This window comes from Choloepus didactylus, chromosome 2 (genome assembly GCF_015220235.1).
Source record: "Choloepus didactylus isolate mChoDid1 chromosome 2, mChoDid1.pri, whole genome shotgun sequence".
Taxonomy (NCBI): domain Eukaryota; kingdom Metazoa; phylum Chordata; class Mammalia; order Pilosa; family Megalonychidae; genus Choloepus; species Choloepus didactylus.
This window is the reverse complement of record NC_051308.1, coordinates 157,118,030-157,132,104: the sequence shown is the minus strand read 5'-3', so window position 1 is coordinate 157,132,104 and position 14,075 is coordinate 157,118,030. Positions and strand designations below refer to the sequence as shown.

At 37.6% G+C, this 14,075-nt stretch overlaps 1 protein-coding gene across 1 annotated transcript in view; it reads right to left on the bottom strand.

The window, feature by feature from the left end:
- COL24A1 (collagen type XXIV alpha 1 chain) overlaps positions 1-14,075 on the bottom strand; it is a 466,350-nt gene that overhangs the window by 388,641 nt on the left and 63,634 nt on the right. Inside the window, 2 exon segments of the mRNA XM_037826738.1 lie at positions 4,328-4,372; positions 5,523-5,576. Of these exon segments, the coding sequence (XP_037682666.1) occupies positions 4,328-4,372; positions 5,523-5,576 (99 nt within the window).

The window sequence follows — 14,075 nt, the reverse complement described above, 5'->3', positions numbered from 1 at the left end:
CGCGGCAGTAAGAAGGAACGATCTGGTGAAACATATGACAACATGGATGAACCTTGAAGACATAATGCTGAGCGAAATAAGCCAGGCACAAAAAGAGAAATATTATATGCTACCACTAATGTGAACTTTGAAAAATGTAAAACAAATGGTTTATAATGTAGAATGTAGGGGAACTAGCAGTAGAGAGCAATTAAGGAAGGGGGAACAATAATCCAAGAAGAACAGATAAGCTATTTAACGTTCTGGGGATGCCCAGAAATGACTATGGTCTGTTAATTTCTGATGGATGTAGTAGGAACAAGTTCACTGAAATGTTGCTATATTATGTAACTTTCTTGGGGTAAAGTAGGAACATGTTGGAAGTTAAGCAGTTATCTTAGGTTAGTTGTCTTTTTCTTACTCCCTTGCTATGGTCTCTTTGAAATGTTCTTTTATTGTATGTTTGTTTTCTTTTTAACTTTTTTTTTCATACAGTTGATTTGAAAAAAGAAGGGAAAGTTAAAAAAAAGAAAAAAGACAAACAAGGAAAAAAAAAAAAAAAGATGTAGTGCCCCCTTGAGGAGCCTGTGGAGAATGCAGGGGTATTCGCCTACCCCACCTCCATGGTTGCTAACATGACCACAGACATAGGGGACTGGTGGTTTGATGGGTTGAGCCCTCTACCATAAGTTTTACCCTTGGGAAGACGGTTGCTGCAAAGGAGAGGCTAGGCCTCCCTGTATTTGTGCCTAAGAGTCTCCTCCTGAATGCCTCTTTGTTGCTCAGATGTGGCCCTCTCTCTCTGGCTAAGCCAACTTGAAAGGTGAAATCACTGCCCTCCCCCCTACGTGGGATCAGACACCCAGGGAAGTGAATCTCCCTGGCAACGTGGAATATGACTCCCGGGGAAGAATGTAGACCCGGCATCGTGGGATGGAGAACATCTTCTTGACCAAAAGGGGGATGTGAAAGGAAATGAAATAAGCTTCAGTGGCAGAGAGATTCCAAAACGAGCCGAGAGATCACTCTGGTGGGCACTCTTACGCACACTTTAGACAACCTTTTTTAGGTTCTAAAGAATTGGGGTAGCTGGTGGTGGATACCTGAAACTATTAAACTACAACCCAGAACCCATGAATCTCGAAGACAGTTGTATAAAAATGTAGCTTATGAGGGGTGACAGTGGGATTGGGAATGCCATAAGGACCACACTCCACTTTGTCTAGTTTATGGATGGATGTGTAGAAAAGTAGGGGAAGCAAACAAACAGACAAAGGTACCTAGTGTTCTTTTTTACTTCAATTGCTCTTTTTCACTCTAATTATTATTCTTGTTATTTTTGTGTGTGTGCTAATGAAGGTGTCAGGGATTGATTTAGGTGATGAATGTACAACTATGTAATGGTACTGTAAACAATCGAAAGTACAATTTGTTTTGTATGACTGCGTGGTATGTGAATAAATCTCAATAAAATGATGATTAAAAAAAAAAAAAAAAAAAAAAAAAAAGTCTATATTTGAAATCATTTGTGAATTTGTGAGACCTGGAGAAAGCGCCCTCCTGAGGAGCCCATCCCCCAAGCCTCTACAGGAAAATTTTCAAGATAAAATATAATATATGGAAATTCTTTATAATATATAAATTCTATATAAATGATACTTAGTTGTTTATGATTTTGTTGTAATTTCTTAGAATTACTAATTACAGAATTAAATCAATTAGAAAAAAGACTAAATCTATTATTTAAAAAAAAAAAAATACATTCTTATTCAGCTGGTCATCAAAACCAAAAAGCACAACTTAAAAGAGTTACAAACTAGACAACAATTTTTAATACAGATGCAGGGAAGAGCAACAACAAAGAGTATTTAATACAGAAGAAATGGTATAAAGAAGAACTCAGAGAAGTTACAAGAATAAGAAAATGAGATCATAGTAAGTTGCACAGTACCAAATATATCTTGCACACATGCTCAGAAGAATCTCCCAAATTTTAATAATAATCATAGCACCTAAGTAGTACATGTAATATGCCAGGCACTGTGCTTTAAGAAAGTTATCTTCATTTAAATCTCATATCTATCTGAGAAGCAAGTTTCATTATTATCTTTAAAGAAAAATGAAAAACAGAAGGTTAAATGACTTATCTAAAGTCATAAAGCTAGTAAAAAAAAAAAGGTAAAAAAAAACAAAACAAAACCAATGCCCATGCTCTTGATCACTAATCTCTTCTGCTTCCCAAATCTAAGTCAACATATGCTTTCAGTGCAGTTGCTAACAAAAAATACATGACTTTTCCCCATAATATTTTTAATTAATGCAAAGTCAGAGACACAATGGGACAGTGGAAAGAGCTAAAAGTGAGAAGACCTTGGTTCTAGTCCTAGCCAGGTAAGACTTTGGCAAATCACTTAAGTTCCTTAGCTTGCTATTTTCTCACCTATAAAGTGGGGATGATATACCTATTCTCCTACTTCAAAATACTGATGGCAAAATAAAAGAAAAAAATACATATGAAAGTATTTGAAAATGTTTCAGAATTTTAAACATATAAGGCATCATTTTACACAAAGTGTTTAAATACTATATGCTTTACTTGTTTCTAAAAGGTATATTAGATAACATTAGGCACAGATGTGCTTCTGGTAAATAACTGGCTATTTAAAACAGAGAATTTCAAAAACAAAAATTTTAGTTTATTTTTACTAACTTTTCCTAGAACCAGCTTTGATTTCAATTTGTAGTGCATGACATAACATGAATATCTTAGCAATGTCTTTTACCCTCTTAATGGTGAAAAGTAGCCAAAAATTCCTTTATTGTTTTGAAGTGCAACAAGAGATTCTTGACATAAGCTTATTTTCTTCTTTGCAGATATTTATGTACTCCTTATAATTTTCTTATCATAAAATTATCTCAACTGAACTAATGTGAATTTCTTTGCTGCTTCGTGTTTTTTAAATCATGACTTTCCAGGTTTGCATGTGCTCATACTAAATAATACTAAAAATGTTTATAGAGCATCTTCTCACATGCCGAACTTTATGCCAGAAGTTGGAAATTAATCAAGAAGAATGATGCAAAACCTACCACAATAAGATTGCTTTCTGTAGGCATAAAAGTAAAATTAACTTCAAAAAGTGTTTGCTTACTAAATAATTTGACTTGTCGGTCAGTTTATTCAAACACCGTGATTGCATGGAGCTTTGAATAGGAAGCGAGATCTGGTAGGTTTGTACAGGTCAGTGTGAAATAGTAATACATCCCAGAGTAATCTGGGCAGAGAATAAAAATATATATGCAGGGCGCCCTGAGGAATTGGGGGAAAATGCGGAAATGCTGGACATCCCCACCTGGGTTACTACTGATATTCTCACAAACATTAAGCACTGACAATTTGGTGTGCCGAGCCCTCCATCTTGGGGCTTGCCCTTATGAAACCTGTTGCTGCAAGGGAGAGGCTAAGCCTACTTGTGGGTTGTGCCTTAGAATCTCCCCCAGAGTGCCTCTTTATTGCTCAGATGTGGCCCCCTCTCTCCAGCTAAGCCAACTTGGCAACTGAATTCACTGCCCTCCTTCCTACGTGGGACATGACTCCCAGGGGTGTAAATCTCCCTTGCAACGTGGGAAATGACTCCTAGGGATGAGCCTGGACCAACATGGTGGGATTGAGAAAATCTTTCTGACCAAAAGGGTTGAAACAAAATAAAGTTTCAGTGGCTGAGAGATTTCAAATGTAGTCAAGAAGTCACTCTGGAGGGCATTCTTATGTACTATATAGATATCCCTTTTTAGATTGTAGTGTATTGGAATAGATAGAAGTAAATATCTGAAACTATCAACCTGCAATCCAGTAGCCATGATTCTTGAAGATGACTGTATAACTATGTAGCTTACATGGGGTGATGGTGCGACTGTGAAAACCTTGTGGGTCACACTCCCTTTATCCAGTGTATGGATGGATGAATAGAAAAATGGAGACAAAAACTAAATGAAAAATAGGGTGGGATGGGGGGGATGATTTGGGTGTTCTTTTTTATTTTTATTTTTTATTCTTATTCTGATTCTTTCTGGTATAAGAAAAATGTTCAAAAATAGATTGGGATGATGAATGCACAACTATATGATGGTACTGTGAATAGATGATTGTACACCATGGATGATTATATGGTATGTGAATATATCTCAATAAAACTGAATTCATTAAAAAAAAAAAGTATTTGCTTCTTTTAGGATAAATCTCCGTTAAAATTCAAGCCTCCTAAGTGTGAAACCAGTAAGCATTTTCTATATTTCATTCTACTTTCATGCAAACATGCTTAATAAAATGATAAAAATGCTTACTTACTCTTACACCTTTAGAACCTGGATTACCTTCTGGTCCAGCTAAACCCTAGTTTGAAGAAAAGATGTCACCATCATATTATAGTACTTCTAAAAGAAGTTGTTAATAAATATATTGATAAGAAGGATATAACAAGAGATATTAATTTCACAACTATAAAAACCAGCACTCAATATACCTAAAGAAGAATACAAAAGTTCAAGGAATTTTAAATTTCTCAGACTTGAAAGAGGCAGTGAATATAATCTCCATTACAATAGATTTTAGATATCTATATAATGTAAATTAAAACACACTGTCAGATACAAAACATTTTTTCATTAAATTATTTCTCATTAGGAAACTATCTGTATTCTTTACAAATACTTCTAATTAATTTATTTTAAAATATATTTCCTTGACTTTCCATTAGAAAAAACACATTCTTAAATTCAGATGAATGCCCATATGTTCAAGTAATTACATTTTGTATTGATAAGATAACATAGATAAATACTTGATGGTAATATTCTAATATCCAATACCTCCAGGTATTTTTAAGGACCTAAAAAAATGAATTTTGTTAAAAATAGACTATTTTTTGGAGTTTTTATTTCTTTCATTCTTGAGAATAAAAATGATGTCATATATATGTAGTTTTCTAATATGCTAAAAAAATAATTTCAGGAATAATCAATTCATGAAAACCCAAGACAGCAAAAAGGGCTCTATTATTAGACTATGTGATGTAGTAAGAGAAAGTAAGAAAGACTTGAATTCAGTTCAGATAAAATTATTCAAAAGTGGTACTTGTAGCACTGCCAACTGTTTCCCAAGTATTTACAACTGTGCTATTTTAAAAATAATGGTTAATATAAAGAGTCTTAACTCTTACTATTACTTCATTTTAGTCAGTGGCAGTTTTGTAACATCAGTAGCAGGGCTATTTTAAGATATTTTTAGATCCTAGGGCACTTTAATTTTTACGACCCCACTGTATATTATACAAACATGATTAAAAACTCTTCTCCCATTCTTAATAAAACTTTTTGCAGTTATATTTTTGAAAGGATTTTTACAATTTGAATTTGAAATGATTTAGCTATGAATATTCACTGTTTAATAAAATAAACCTACTTGCCATTTGAACATTAACTCTCAAAATCAGAATATAAATGAAGAGGAACTAAAACTGGAAGTGCAAATATAGTTACTGCACCTGCCTGCCAGGGTAACCAGGTGAACCAATATTACCAGCCAATCCTGGAATACCCTGAAATAAAAAATAAAATAAATAATACAATAAACAATACAACAAGGCCAAAAGAAGTCCAAGGAAAAACACATTTGGTACATTTATAATACTCAAGTTTTGAAAGAATTTTCTCCCCATACAAATACTGAATCTTGCACATTGCTTATCTGATTGATATCAATTTTTAAAGTAAAAATGAACCAAAATTGCTAAATAAAAGTAAATAAAACTGTTAGATTAGGGCCCAGAGGAGACATCAATCATTAATAACAATAAATCTAAGAGAAAAATTCAGCACTACATAACTAAAGAACACATTTATTTTAGAGGAAGAATCAGTACATTTCTTAATAATATTAGCTGCTTGGATTGAATTCCTTCTTCTGTGTCTAATCACCTTGCAACATTTCTTAACTGTCTGAATATGATCCTCAAAAGACTAGAGCAGCAGTGAAACCTTCAAACCAACCTCTTATTCCTTGCTAAGACAAATGTATTTTTACAAATTTTGATTAAGTAAATGGATATTAAGGGATAAATACCTTTATTGTGACATGATTCTATCTGAAAATGTACATAGTAACTTTGGATGGTGTGCTGGTTTGAAGCTGTTATTTACCCCAGAAAAGGCCAATGTCTTTGACTCCACTCCTACGGGTGCAGACCTGATCGTGGATAGGACCTTTTGATTAGGTTGCTTCAACTGAGATGTGACCCACTCAATTCAGGTGGGTCTTAATCCTTTATTGGAGTACTTTATGACAGGATAAAAGGCAGAAAAGGCCTAGAGAGTGCAGAGAGAGACACGCCCAGAGAAGTCTGGAGAGAATTTACAGAGAAAAGTCCCTGGAAGAGCTGAGACAGCCACGGAAGCCAGAAGCTGAATGCAACGGAACCCGGAGAGAAGGACCAGCAGATGCTGGCCATGTGCCTTGATATCTGATCGAGGAACACTGGATGCCAGAGGCCTTTCTTCAAAGAAAGTATTGCCCTATTGATGCCTTATCTGGGACATTTCCGTGGCCTCTGATTTGTAAATCTGTAAATTAATAAATCCCCATTGTAGGCAGGGCAAGATGGCGGACTGCTGAGCTGTATGTTTTAGTTACTCCTCCAGGAAAGTAGGTAGAAAGCCAGGAACTGCGTGGACTGGACACCACAGAGCAATCTGACTTGGGCATACTTCATACAACACTCATGAAAACGTGGAACTGCTGAGATGAGCGAAATCTGTAAGTTTTTGCGGCCAGGGGACCTGCGCCCCTCCCTGCCAGGCTCAGTCCTGTGGGAGGAGGGGCTGTCAGCTCTGGGAAGGAGAAGGGAGAACTGCAGTGGCAGCCCTTATCGGAAACTCATTCTACTGATCCAAACTCCAACCATAGACAGACTGAGACCAGACACCAGAGAATCTGAGAGCAGCCAGCCCAGCAGAGAGGAGAGAGGCATAGAAAAAAAACAACACGAAAAACTCCAAAATAAAAGCGGAGGATTTTTGGAGTTCTAGTGAACATAGAAAGGGGAAGGGCAGAGCTCAGGCCCTGAGGCGCATATGCAAATCCCGAAGAAAAGCTGATCTCTCTGCCCTGTGGACCTTTCCTTAATGGCCCTGGTTGCTTTGTCTCTTACCATTTCAATAACCCATTAGATCCCTGAGGAGGGCCCTTTTTTTTTTTTTTTTTTTTTAATCCTTTTTTCTTTTTCTAAAACAATTACTCTAAGAGGCCCAATACAGAAAGCTTCAAAGACTTGCAATTTGGGCAGGTCAAGTCAAGAGCAGAACTAAGAGAGCTCTGAGACAAAAGGCAATAATCCAGTGGCTGAGAAAATTCACTAAACACCACAACTTCCCAAGAAAAGGGGGGTGTCCGCTCACAGCCATCATCCTGGTGGACAGGTAACACTCCTGCCCATCGCCAGCCCCATAGCCCAGAGCTGCCCCAGACAACCCAGTGTGACGGAAGTGCTTCAAATAACAGGCACGCACCACAAACCTGGGCGTGGACATTAGCCTTCCCTGCAACCTCAGCTGATTGTCCCAGAGTTGGGAAGGTGGAGCAGTGTGAATTAACAAAGCCCCATTCAGCCATCATTTCAGCAGACTGGGAGCCTCACTACACAGCCCAGCAGCCCAGAACCGCCCTGCGGGGATGGCACTCACCTGTGACATAGCACAATCATCCCTCAACAGAGGACTGGGGTGCACAGCCTGGAAGAGGGGCCCACTTGCAAGTCTCAGGAGCCATACGCCAATACCAAGGACTTGTGGGTCAGTGGCAGAGACAAACTGTGGCAGGACTGAACTGAAGGATTAGACTATTGCAGCAGCTTTAAAACTCTAGGATCACCAGGGAGATTTGATTGTTAGGGCCACCCCCCGCTCCCTGACTGCCCAGAAACACACCCCATATACAGGGCAGGCAACACCAACTACACACACAAGCTTGGTACACCAATTGGACCCCACAAGACTCACTCCCCCACTCACCAAAAAGGCTAAGCAGGGGAGAACTGGCTTGTGGAGAACAGGTGGCTCGTGGACGCCACCTGCTGGTTAGTTAGAGAAAGTGTACTCCACGAAGCAGTAGATCTAATAAAGTAGAGATAAGGACTTCAATTGGTCTACAAATCCTAAAAGAACCCTATCAAGTTCAGCAAATGCCACGAGGCCAAAAACAAAAGAAAATTATAAAGCATATGAAAAAAACCAGACGATATGGATAACCCAAGCCCAAGCACCCAAATCAAAAGACCAGAAGAGACACAGCACCTAGAGCAGCTACTCAAAGAACTAAAGATGAACAATGAGACCATAGTACGGGATACAAAGGAAATCAAGAAGACCCTAGAAGAGCATAAAGAAGACATTGCAAGACTAAATAAAAAAATGGATGATCTTATGGAAATTAAAGAAACTGTTGACCAAATTAAAAAGATTCTGGACACCCACAGTACAAGACTAGAGGAAGTTGAACAACGAATCAGTGACCTGGAAGATGACAGAATGGAAAATGAAAGCATAAAAGAAAGAATGGGGAAAAAAATTGAAAAAATCGAAATGGACCTCAGGGATACGATAGATAATATGAAACGTCCAAATATAAGACTCATTGGTGTCCCAGAAGGGGAAGAAAAGGGTAAAGGTCTAGGAAGAGTATTCAAAGAAATTGTTGGGGAAAACTTCCCAAATCTTCTAAATGACATAAATACACAAATCATAAATGCTCAGCGAACTCCAAATAGAATGAATCCAAATAAACCCACTCCGAGACATATACTGATCACACTGTGAAACACAGAAGAGAAGGAGCAAGTTCTGAAAGCAGCAAGAGAAAAGCAATTCACCACATAAAAAGGAAACAGCATAAGACTAAGTAGTGACTACTCAGCAGCCACCAGGGAGGCAAGAAGGCAGTGGCACGATATATTTAAAATTCTGAGTGAGAAAAATTTCCAGCCAAGAATACTTTATCCAGCAAAGCTCTCCTTCAAATTTGAGGGAGAGCTTAAATTTTTCACAGACAAACAAATGCTGAGAGAATTTGCTAACAAGAGACCTGCCCTACTGGAGATACTAAAGGGAGCCCTACAGACAGAGAAACAAAGAAAGGACAGAGAGACTTGGAAAAAGGTTCAGTACTAAAGAGATTCGGTATGGGTAAAATAAAGGATATTAATAGACAGAGGGGAAAAACATGACAAACATAAACCAAAGGATAAGATGGCTGATTCAAGAAATGCCTTCACGGTTATAAAGTTGAATGTAAATGGATTAAACCCCCCAATTAAAAGATATAGATTCGCAGAATGGATCAAAAAAAATGAACCATCAATATGTTGCATACAAGAGACTCATCTTAGACACAGGGACACAAAGAAACTGAAAGTGAAAGGATGGAAAAAAATATTTCATGCAAGCCACAGCCAAAAGAAAGCAGGTGTAGCAATATTAATCTCAGATAAAATAGACTTCAAATGCAGGGATGTTTTGAGAGACAAAGAAGGCCACTACATACTAATAAAAGGGGCAATTCAACAAGAAGAAATAACAATCATAAATGTCTATGCACCCAATCAAGGTGCCACAAAATACATGGGAGAAACACTGGCAAAACTAAAGGAAGCAATTGATGTTTCCACAATAATTGTGGGAGACTTCAACACATCACTCTCTCCTATAGATAGATCAACCAGACAGAAGACCAATAAGGAAATTGAAAACCTAAACAATCTGATAAATGAATTAGATTTAACAGACATATACAGGACATTACATCCCAAATCACCAGGATACACATACTTTTCTAGTGCTCACGGAACTTTCTCCAGAATAGATCATATGCTGGGACATAAAACAAGCCTCAATAAATTTAAAAAGACTGAAATTATTCAAAGCACATTCTCTGACCACAATGGAATACAATTAGAAGTCAATAACCATCAGAGACTTAGAAAATTCACAAATACCTGGAGGTTTAACAACACACTGCTAAACAATCAGTGGGTTAAAAAGAAGAAATAGCAAGAGAAATTGCTAAATATATAGAGACGAATGAAAATGAGAACACAACATACCAAAACCTATGGGATGCAGCAAAAGCAGTACTAAGGGGGAAATTTATAGCAGTAAACGCATATATTAAAAAGGAAGAAAGAGCCAAAATCAAAGAACTAATGGATCAACTGAAGAAGCTAGAAAATGAACAGCAAACCAATCCTAAACCAAGTACAAGAAAAGAAATAACAAGGATTAAAGCAGAAATAAATGACATAGAGAACAAAAAAACAATAGAGAGGATAAATATCACCAAAAGTTGGTTCTTTGAGAAGATCAACAAGATTGACAAGCCCCTAGCTAGACTGACAAAATCAAAAAGAGAGAAGACCCATATAAACAAAATAATGAATGAAAAAGGTGACATAACTGCAGATCCTGAAGAAATTAAAAAAATTATAAGAGGATATTATGAACAACTGTATGGCAACAAACTGGATAATGTAGAAGAAATGGACAATTTCCTGGAAACATATGAACAACCTAGACTGACCAGAGAAGAAATAGAAGACCTCAACCAACCCATCACAAGCAAAGAGATCCAATCAGTCATCAAAAATCTTCCCACAAATAAATGCCCAGGGCCAGATGGCTTCACAGGGGAATTCTACCAAACTTTCCAGAAAGAACTGACACCAATCTTACTCAAACTCTTTCAAAACACTGAAGAAAATGGAACACTACCTAACTCATTTTATGAAGCTAACATCAATCTAATTCCAAAACCAGGCAAAGATGCTACAAAAAAGGAAAATTACCGGCCAATCTCCCTAATGAATATAGATGCAAAAATCCTCAACAAAATACTTGCAAATCGAATCCAAAGACACATTAAAAAAATCATACACCATGACCAAGTGGGGTTCATTCCAGGCATGCAAGGATGGTTCAACATAAGAAAAACAATCAATGTATTACAACACATTAAAAACTTGAAAGGGAAAAATCAATTGATCATCTCAATAGATGCTGAAAAAGCATTTGACAAAATCCAACATCCCTTTTTGATAAAAACACTTCAAAAGGTAGGAATTGAAGGAAACTTCCTCAACATGATAAAGAGCATATATGAAAAACCCACAGCCAGCATAGTACTCAATGGTGAGAGACTGAAAGCCTTCCCTCTAAGATCAGGAACAAGACAAGGATGCCCGCTGTCACCACTGTTATTCAACATTGTGCTGGAAGTGCTAGCCAGGGCAATCCGGCAAGACAAAGAAATAAAAGGCATCCAAATTGGAAAAGAAGAAGTAAAACTGTCATTGTTTGCAGATGATATGATCTTATATCTAGAAAACCCTGAGAAATCGACGATACAGCTACTAGAGCTAATAAACAAATTTAGCAAAGTAGCGGGATACAAGGTTAATGCACATAAGTCAGTAATGTTTCTATACGCTAGAAATGAACAAACTGAAGAGACACTCAAGAAAAAGATACCATTTTCAATAGCAACTAAAAAAATCAAGTACCTAGGAATAAACTTAACCAAAGATGTAAAAGACCTATACAAAGAAAACTACATAACTCTACTAAAAGGAATAGAAGGGGACCTGAAAAGATGGAAAAATATTCCATGTTCATGGATAGGAAGGCTAAATGTCATTAAGATGTCAATTCTACCCAAACTCATCTACAGATTCAATGCAATCCCAATCAAAATGCCAACAACCTACTCTGCAGACTTGGAAAAGCTAGTTATCAAATTTATTTGGAAAGGGAAGATGCCTCGGATTGCTAAAGACACTCTAAAAAAGAAAAACAAAGTGGGAGGACTTACACTCCCTGACTTTGAAGCTTATTATAAAGCCACAGTTGCCAAAACAGCATGGTACTGGCACAAAGATAGACATATAGATCAATGGAATCGAATTGAGAATTCAGAGATAGACCCTCAGATCTATGGCCGACTGATCTTTGATAAGGCCCCCAAAGTCACTGAACTGAGTCATAATGGTCTTTTCAACAAATGGGGCTGGGAGAGTTGGATATCGATATCCAAAAGAATGAAAGAGGACCCCTACCTCACCCCCTACACAAAAATTAACTCAAAATGGACCAAAGATCTCAATATAAAAGAAAGTACCATAAAACTCCTAGAAGATAATGTAGGAAAACATATTCAAGACCTTGTATTAGGTGGCCACTTCCTAGACTTTACACCCAAAGCACAAGCAACAAAAGAGAAAATAGATAAATGGGAACTCCTCAAGCTTAGAAGTTTCTGCACCTCAAAGGAATTTCTCAAAAAGGTAAAGAGGCAGCCAACTCAATGGGAAAAAATTTTTGGAAACCATGTACCTGACAAAAGACTGATATCTTGCATATATAAAGAAATCCTACAACTCAATGACAATAGTACAGACAGCCCAATTATAAAATGGGCAAAAGATATGAAAAGACAGTTCTCTGAAGAGGAAATACAAATGGCCAAGAAACACATGAAAAAATGTTCAGCTTCACTAGCTATTAGAGAGATGCAAATTAAGACCACAATGAGATACCATCTCACACCGGTTAGAATGGCTGCCATTAAACAAACAGGAAACTACAAATGCTGGAGGGGATGTGGAGAAATTGGAACTCTTATTCATTGTTGGTGGGACTGTATAATGGTTCAGCCACTCTGGAAGTCAGTCTGGCAGTTCCTTAGAAAACTAGATATAGAGTTACCATTCGATCCAGCGATTGCACTTCTCGGTATATACCTGGAAGGTCGGAAAGCAGTGACACGAACAGATATCTGCACGCCAATGTTCATAGCAGCATTATTCACAATTGCCAAGAGATGGAAGCAACCCAAATGTCCTTCAACAGATGAGTGGATAAATAAAATGTGGTATATACACACGATGGAATACTACGCGGCAGTAAGAAGGAACGATCTTGTGAAACATGACAACATGGATGAACCTTGAAGACATAATGCTGAGCGAAATAAGCCAGGCACAAAAAGAGAAATATTATATGCTACCACTAATGTGAACTTTGAAAAATGTAAAACAAATGGTTTATAATGTAGAATGTAGTGGAACTAGCAATAGAGAGCAATTAAGGAAGGGGGAACAATAATCCAAGAAGAACAGATAAGCTATTTAGTGTTCTGGGGATGCCCAGGAATGACTATGGTCTTTTAATTTCTGATGGATATAGTAGGAACAAGTTCACAGAAATGTTGCTATATTAGGTAACTTTCTTGGGGTAAAGTAGGAACATGTTGGAAGTTAAGCAGGTATCTTAGGTTAGTTGTCTTTTTCTTACTCCCTTGTTATGGTCTCTTTGAAATGTTCTTTTATTGTATGTTTGTTTTCTTTTTAACTTTTTTTTCATACAGTTGATTTAAAAAAGAAGGGAAAGTTAAAAAAAAAAAAAAAAGAAAAACAAGGAAAAAAAAAAGATGTAGTGCCCCCTTGAGGAGCCTGTGGAGAATGCAGGGGTATTCACCTACCACACCTCCATGGTTGCTAACATGACCACAGACATAGGGGACTGGTGGTTTGATGGGTTGAGCCCTCTACCATAAGTTTTACCCTTGGGAAGATGGTTGCTGCAAAGGAGAGGCTAGGCCTCCCTATGGTTGTGCCTAAGAGCCTCCTCCCGAATGCCTCTTTGTTGCTCAGATGTGGCCCTCTCTCTCTGGCTAAGCCAACTTGAAAGGTGAAATCACTGCCCTCCCCTCTACGTGGGATCAGACACCCAGGGGAGTGAATCTCCCTGGCAATGTGGAATATGACTCCCGGGGAGGAATGTAGACCCGGCATCGTGGGACGGAGAACATCTTCTTGACCAAAAGGGGGATGTGAAAGGAAATGAAATAAGCTTCAGTGGCAGAGAGATTCCAAAAGAAGCTGAGAGGTCACTCTGGTGGGCACTCTTATGCACACTTTAGACAACCCTTTTTAGGTTCTAAAGAATTGGGGTAGCTGGTGGTGGATACCTGAAAGTATCAAACTACAACCCAGAAC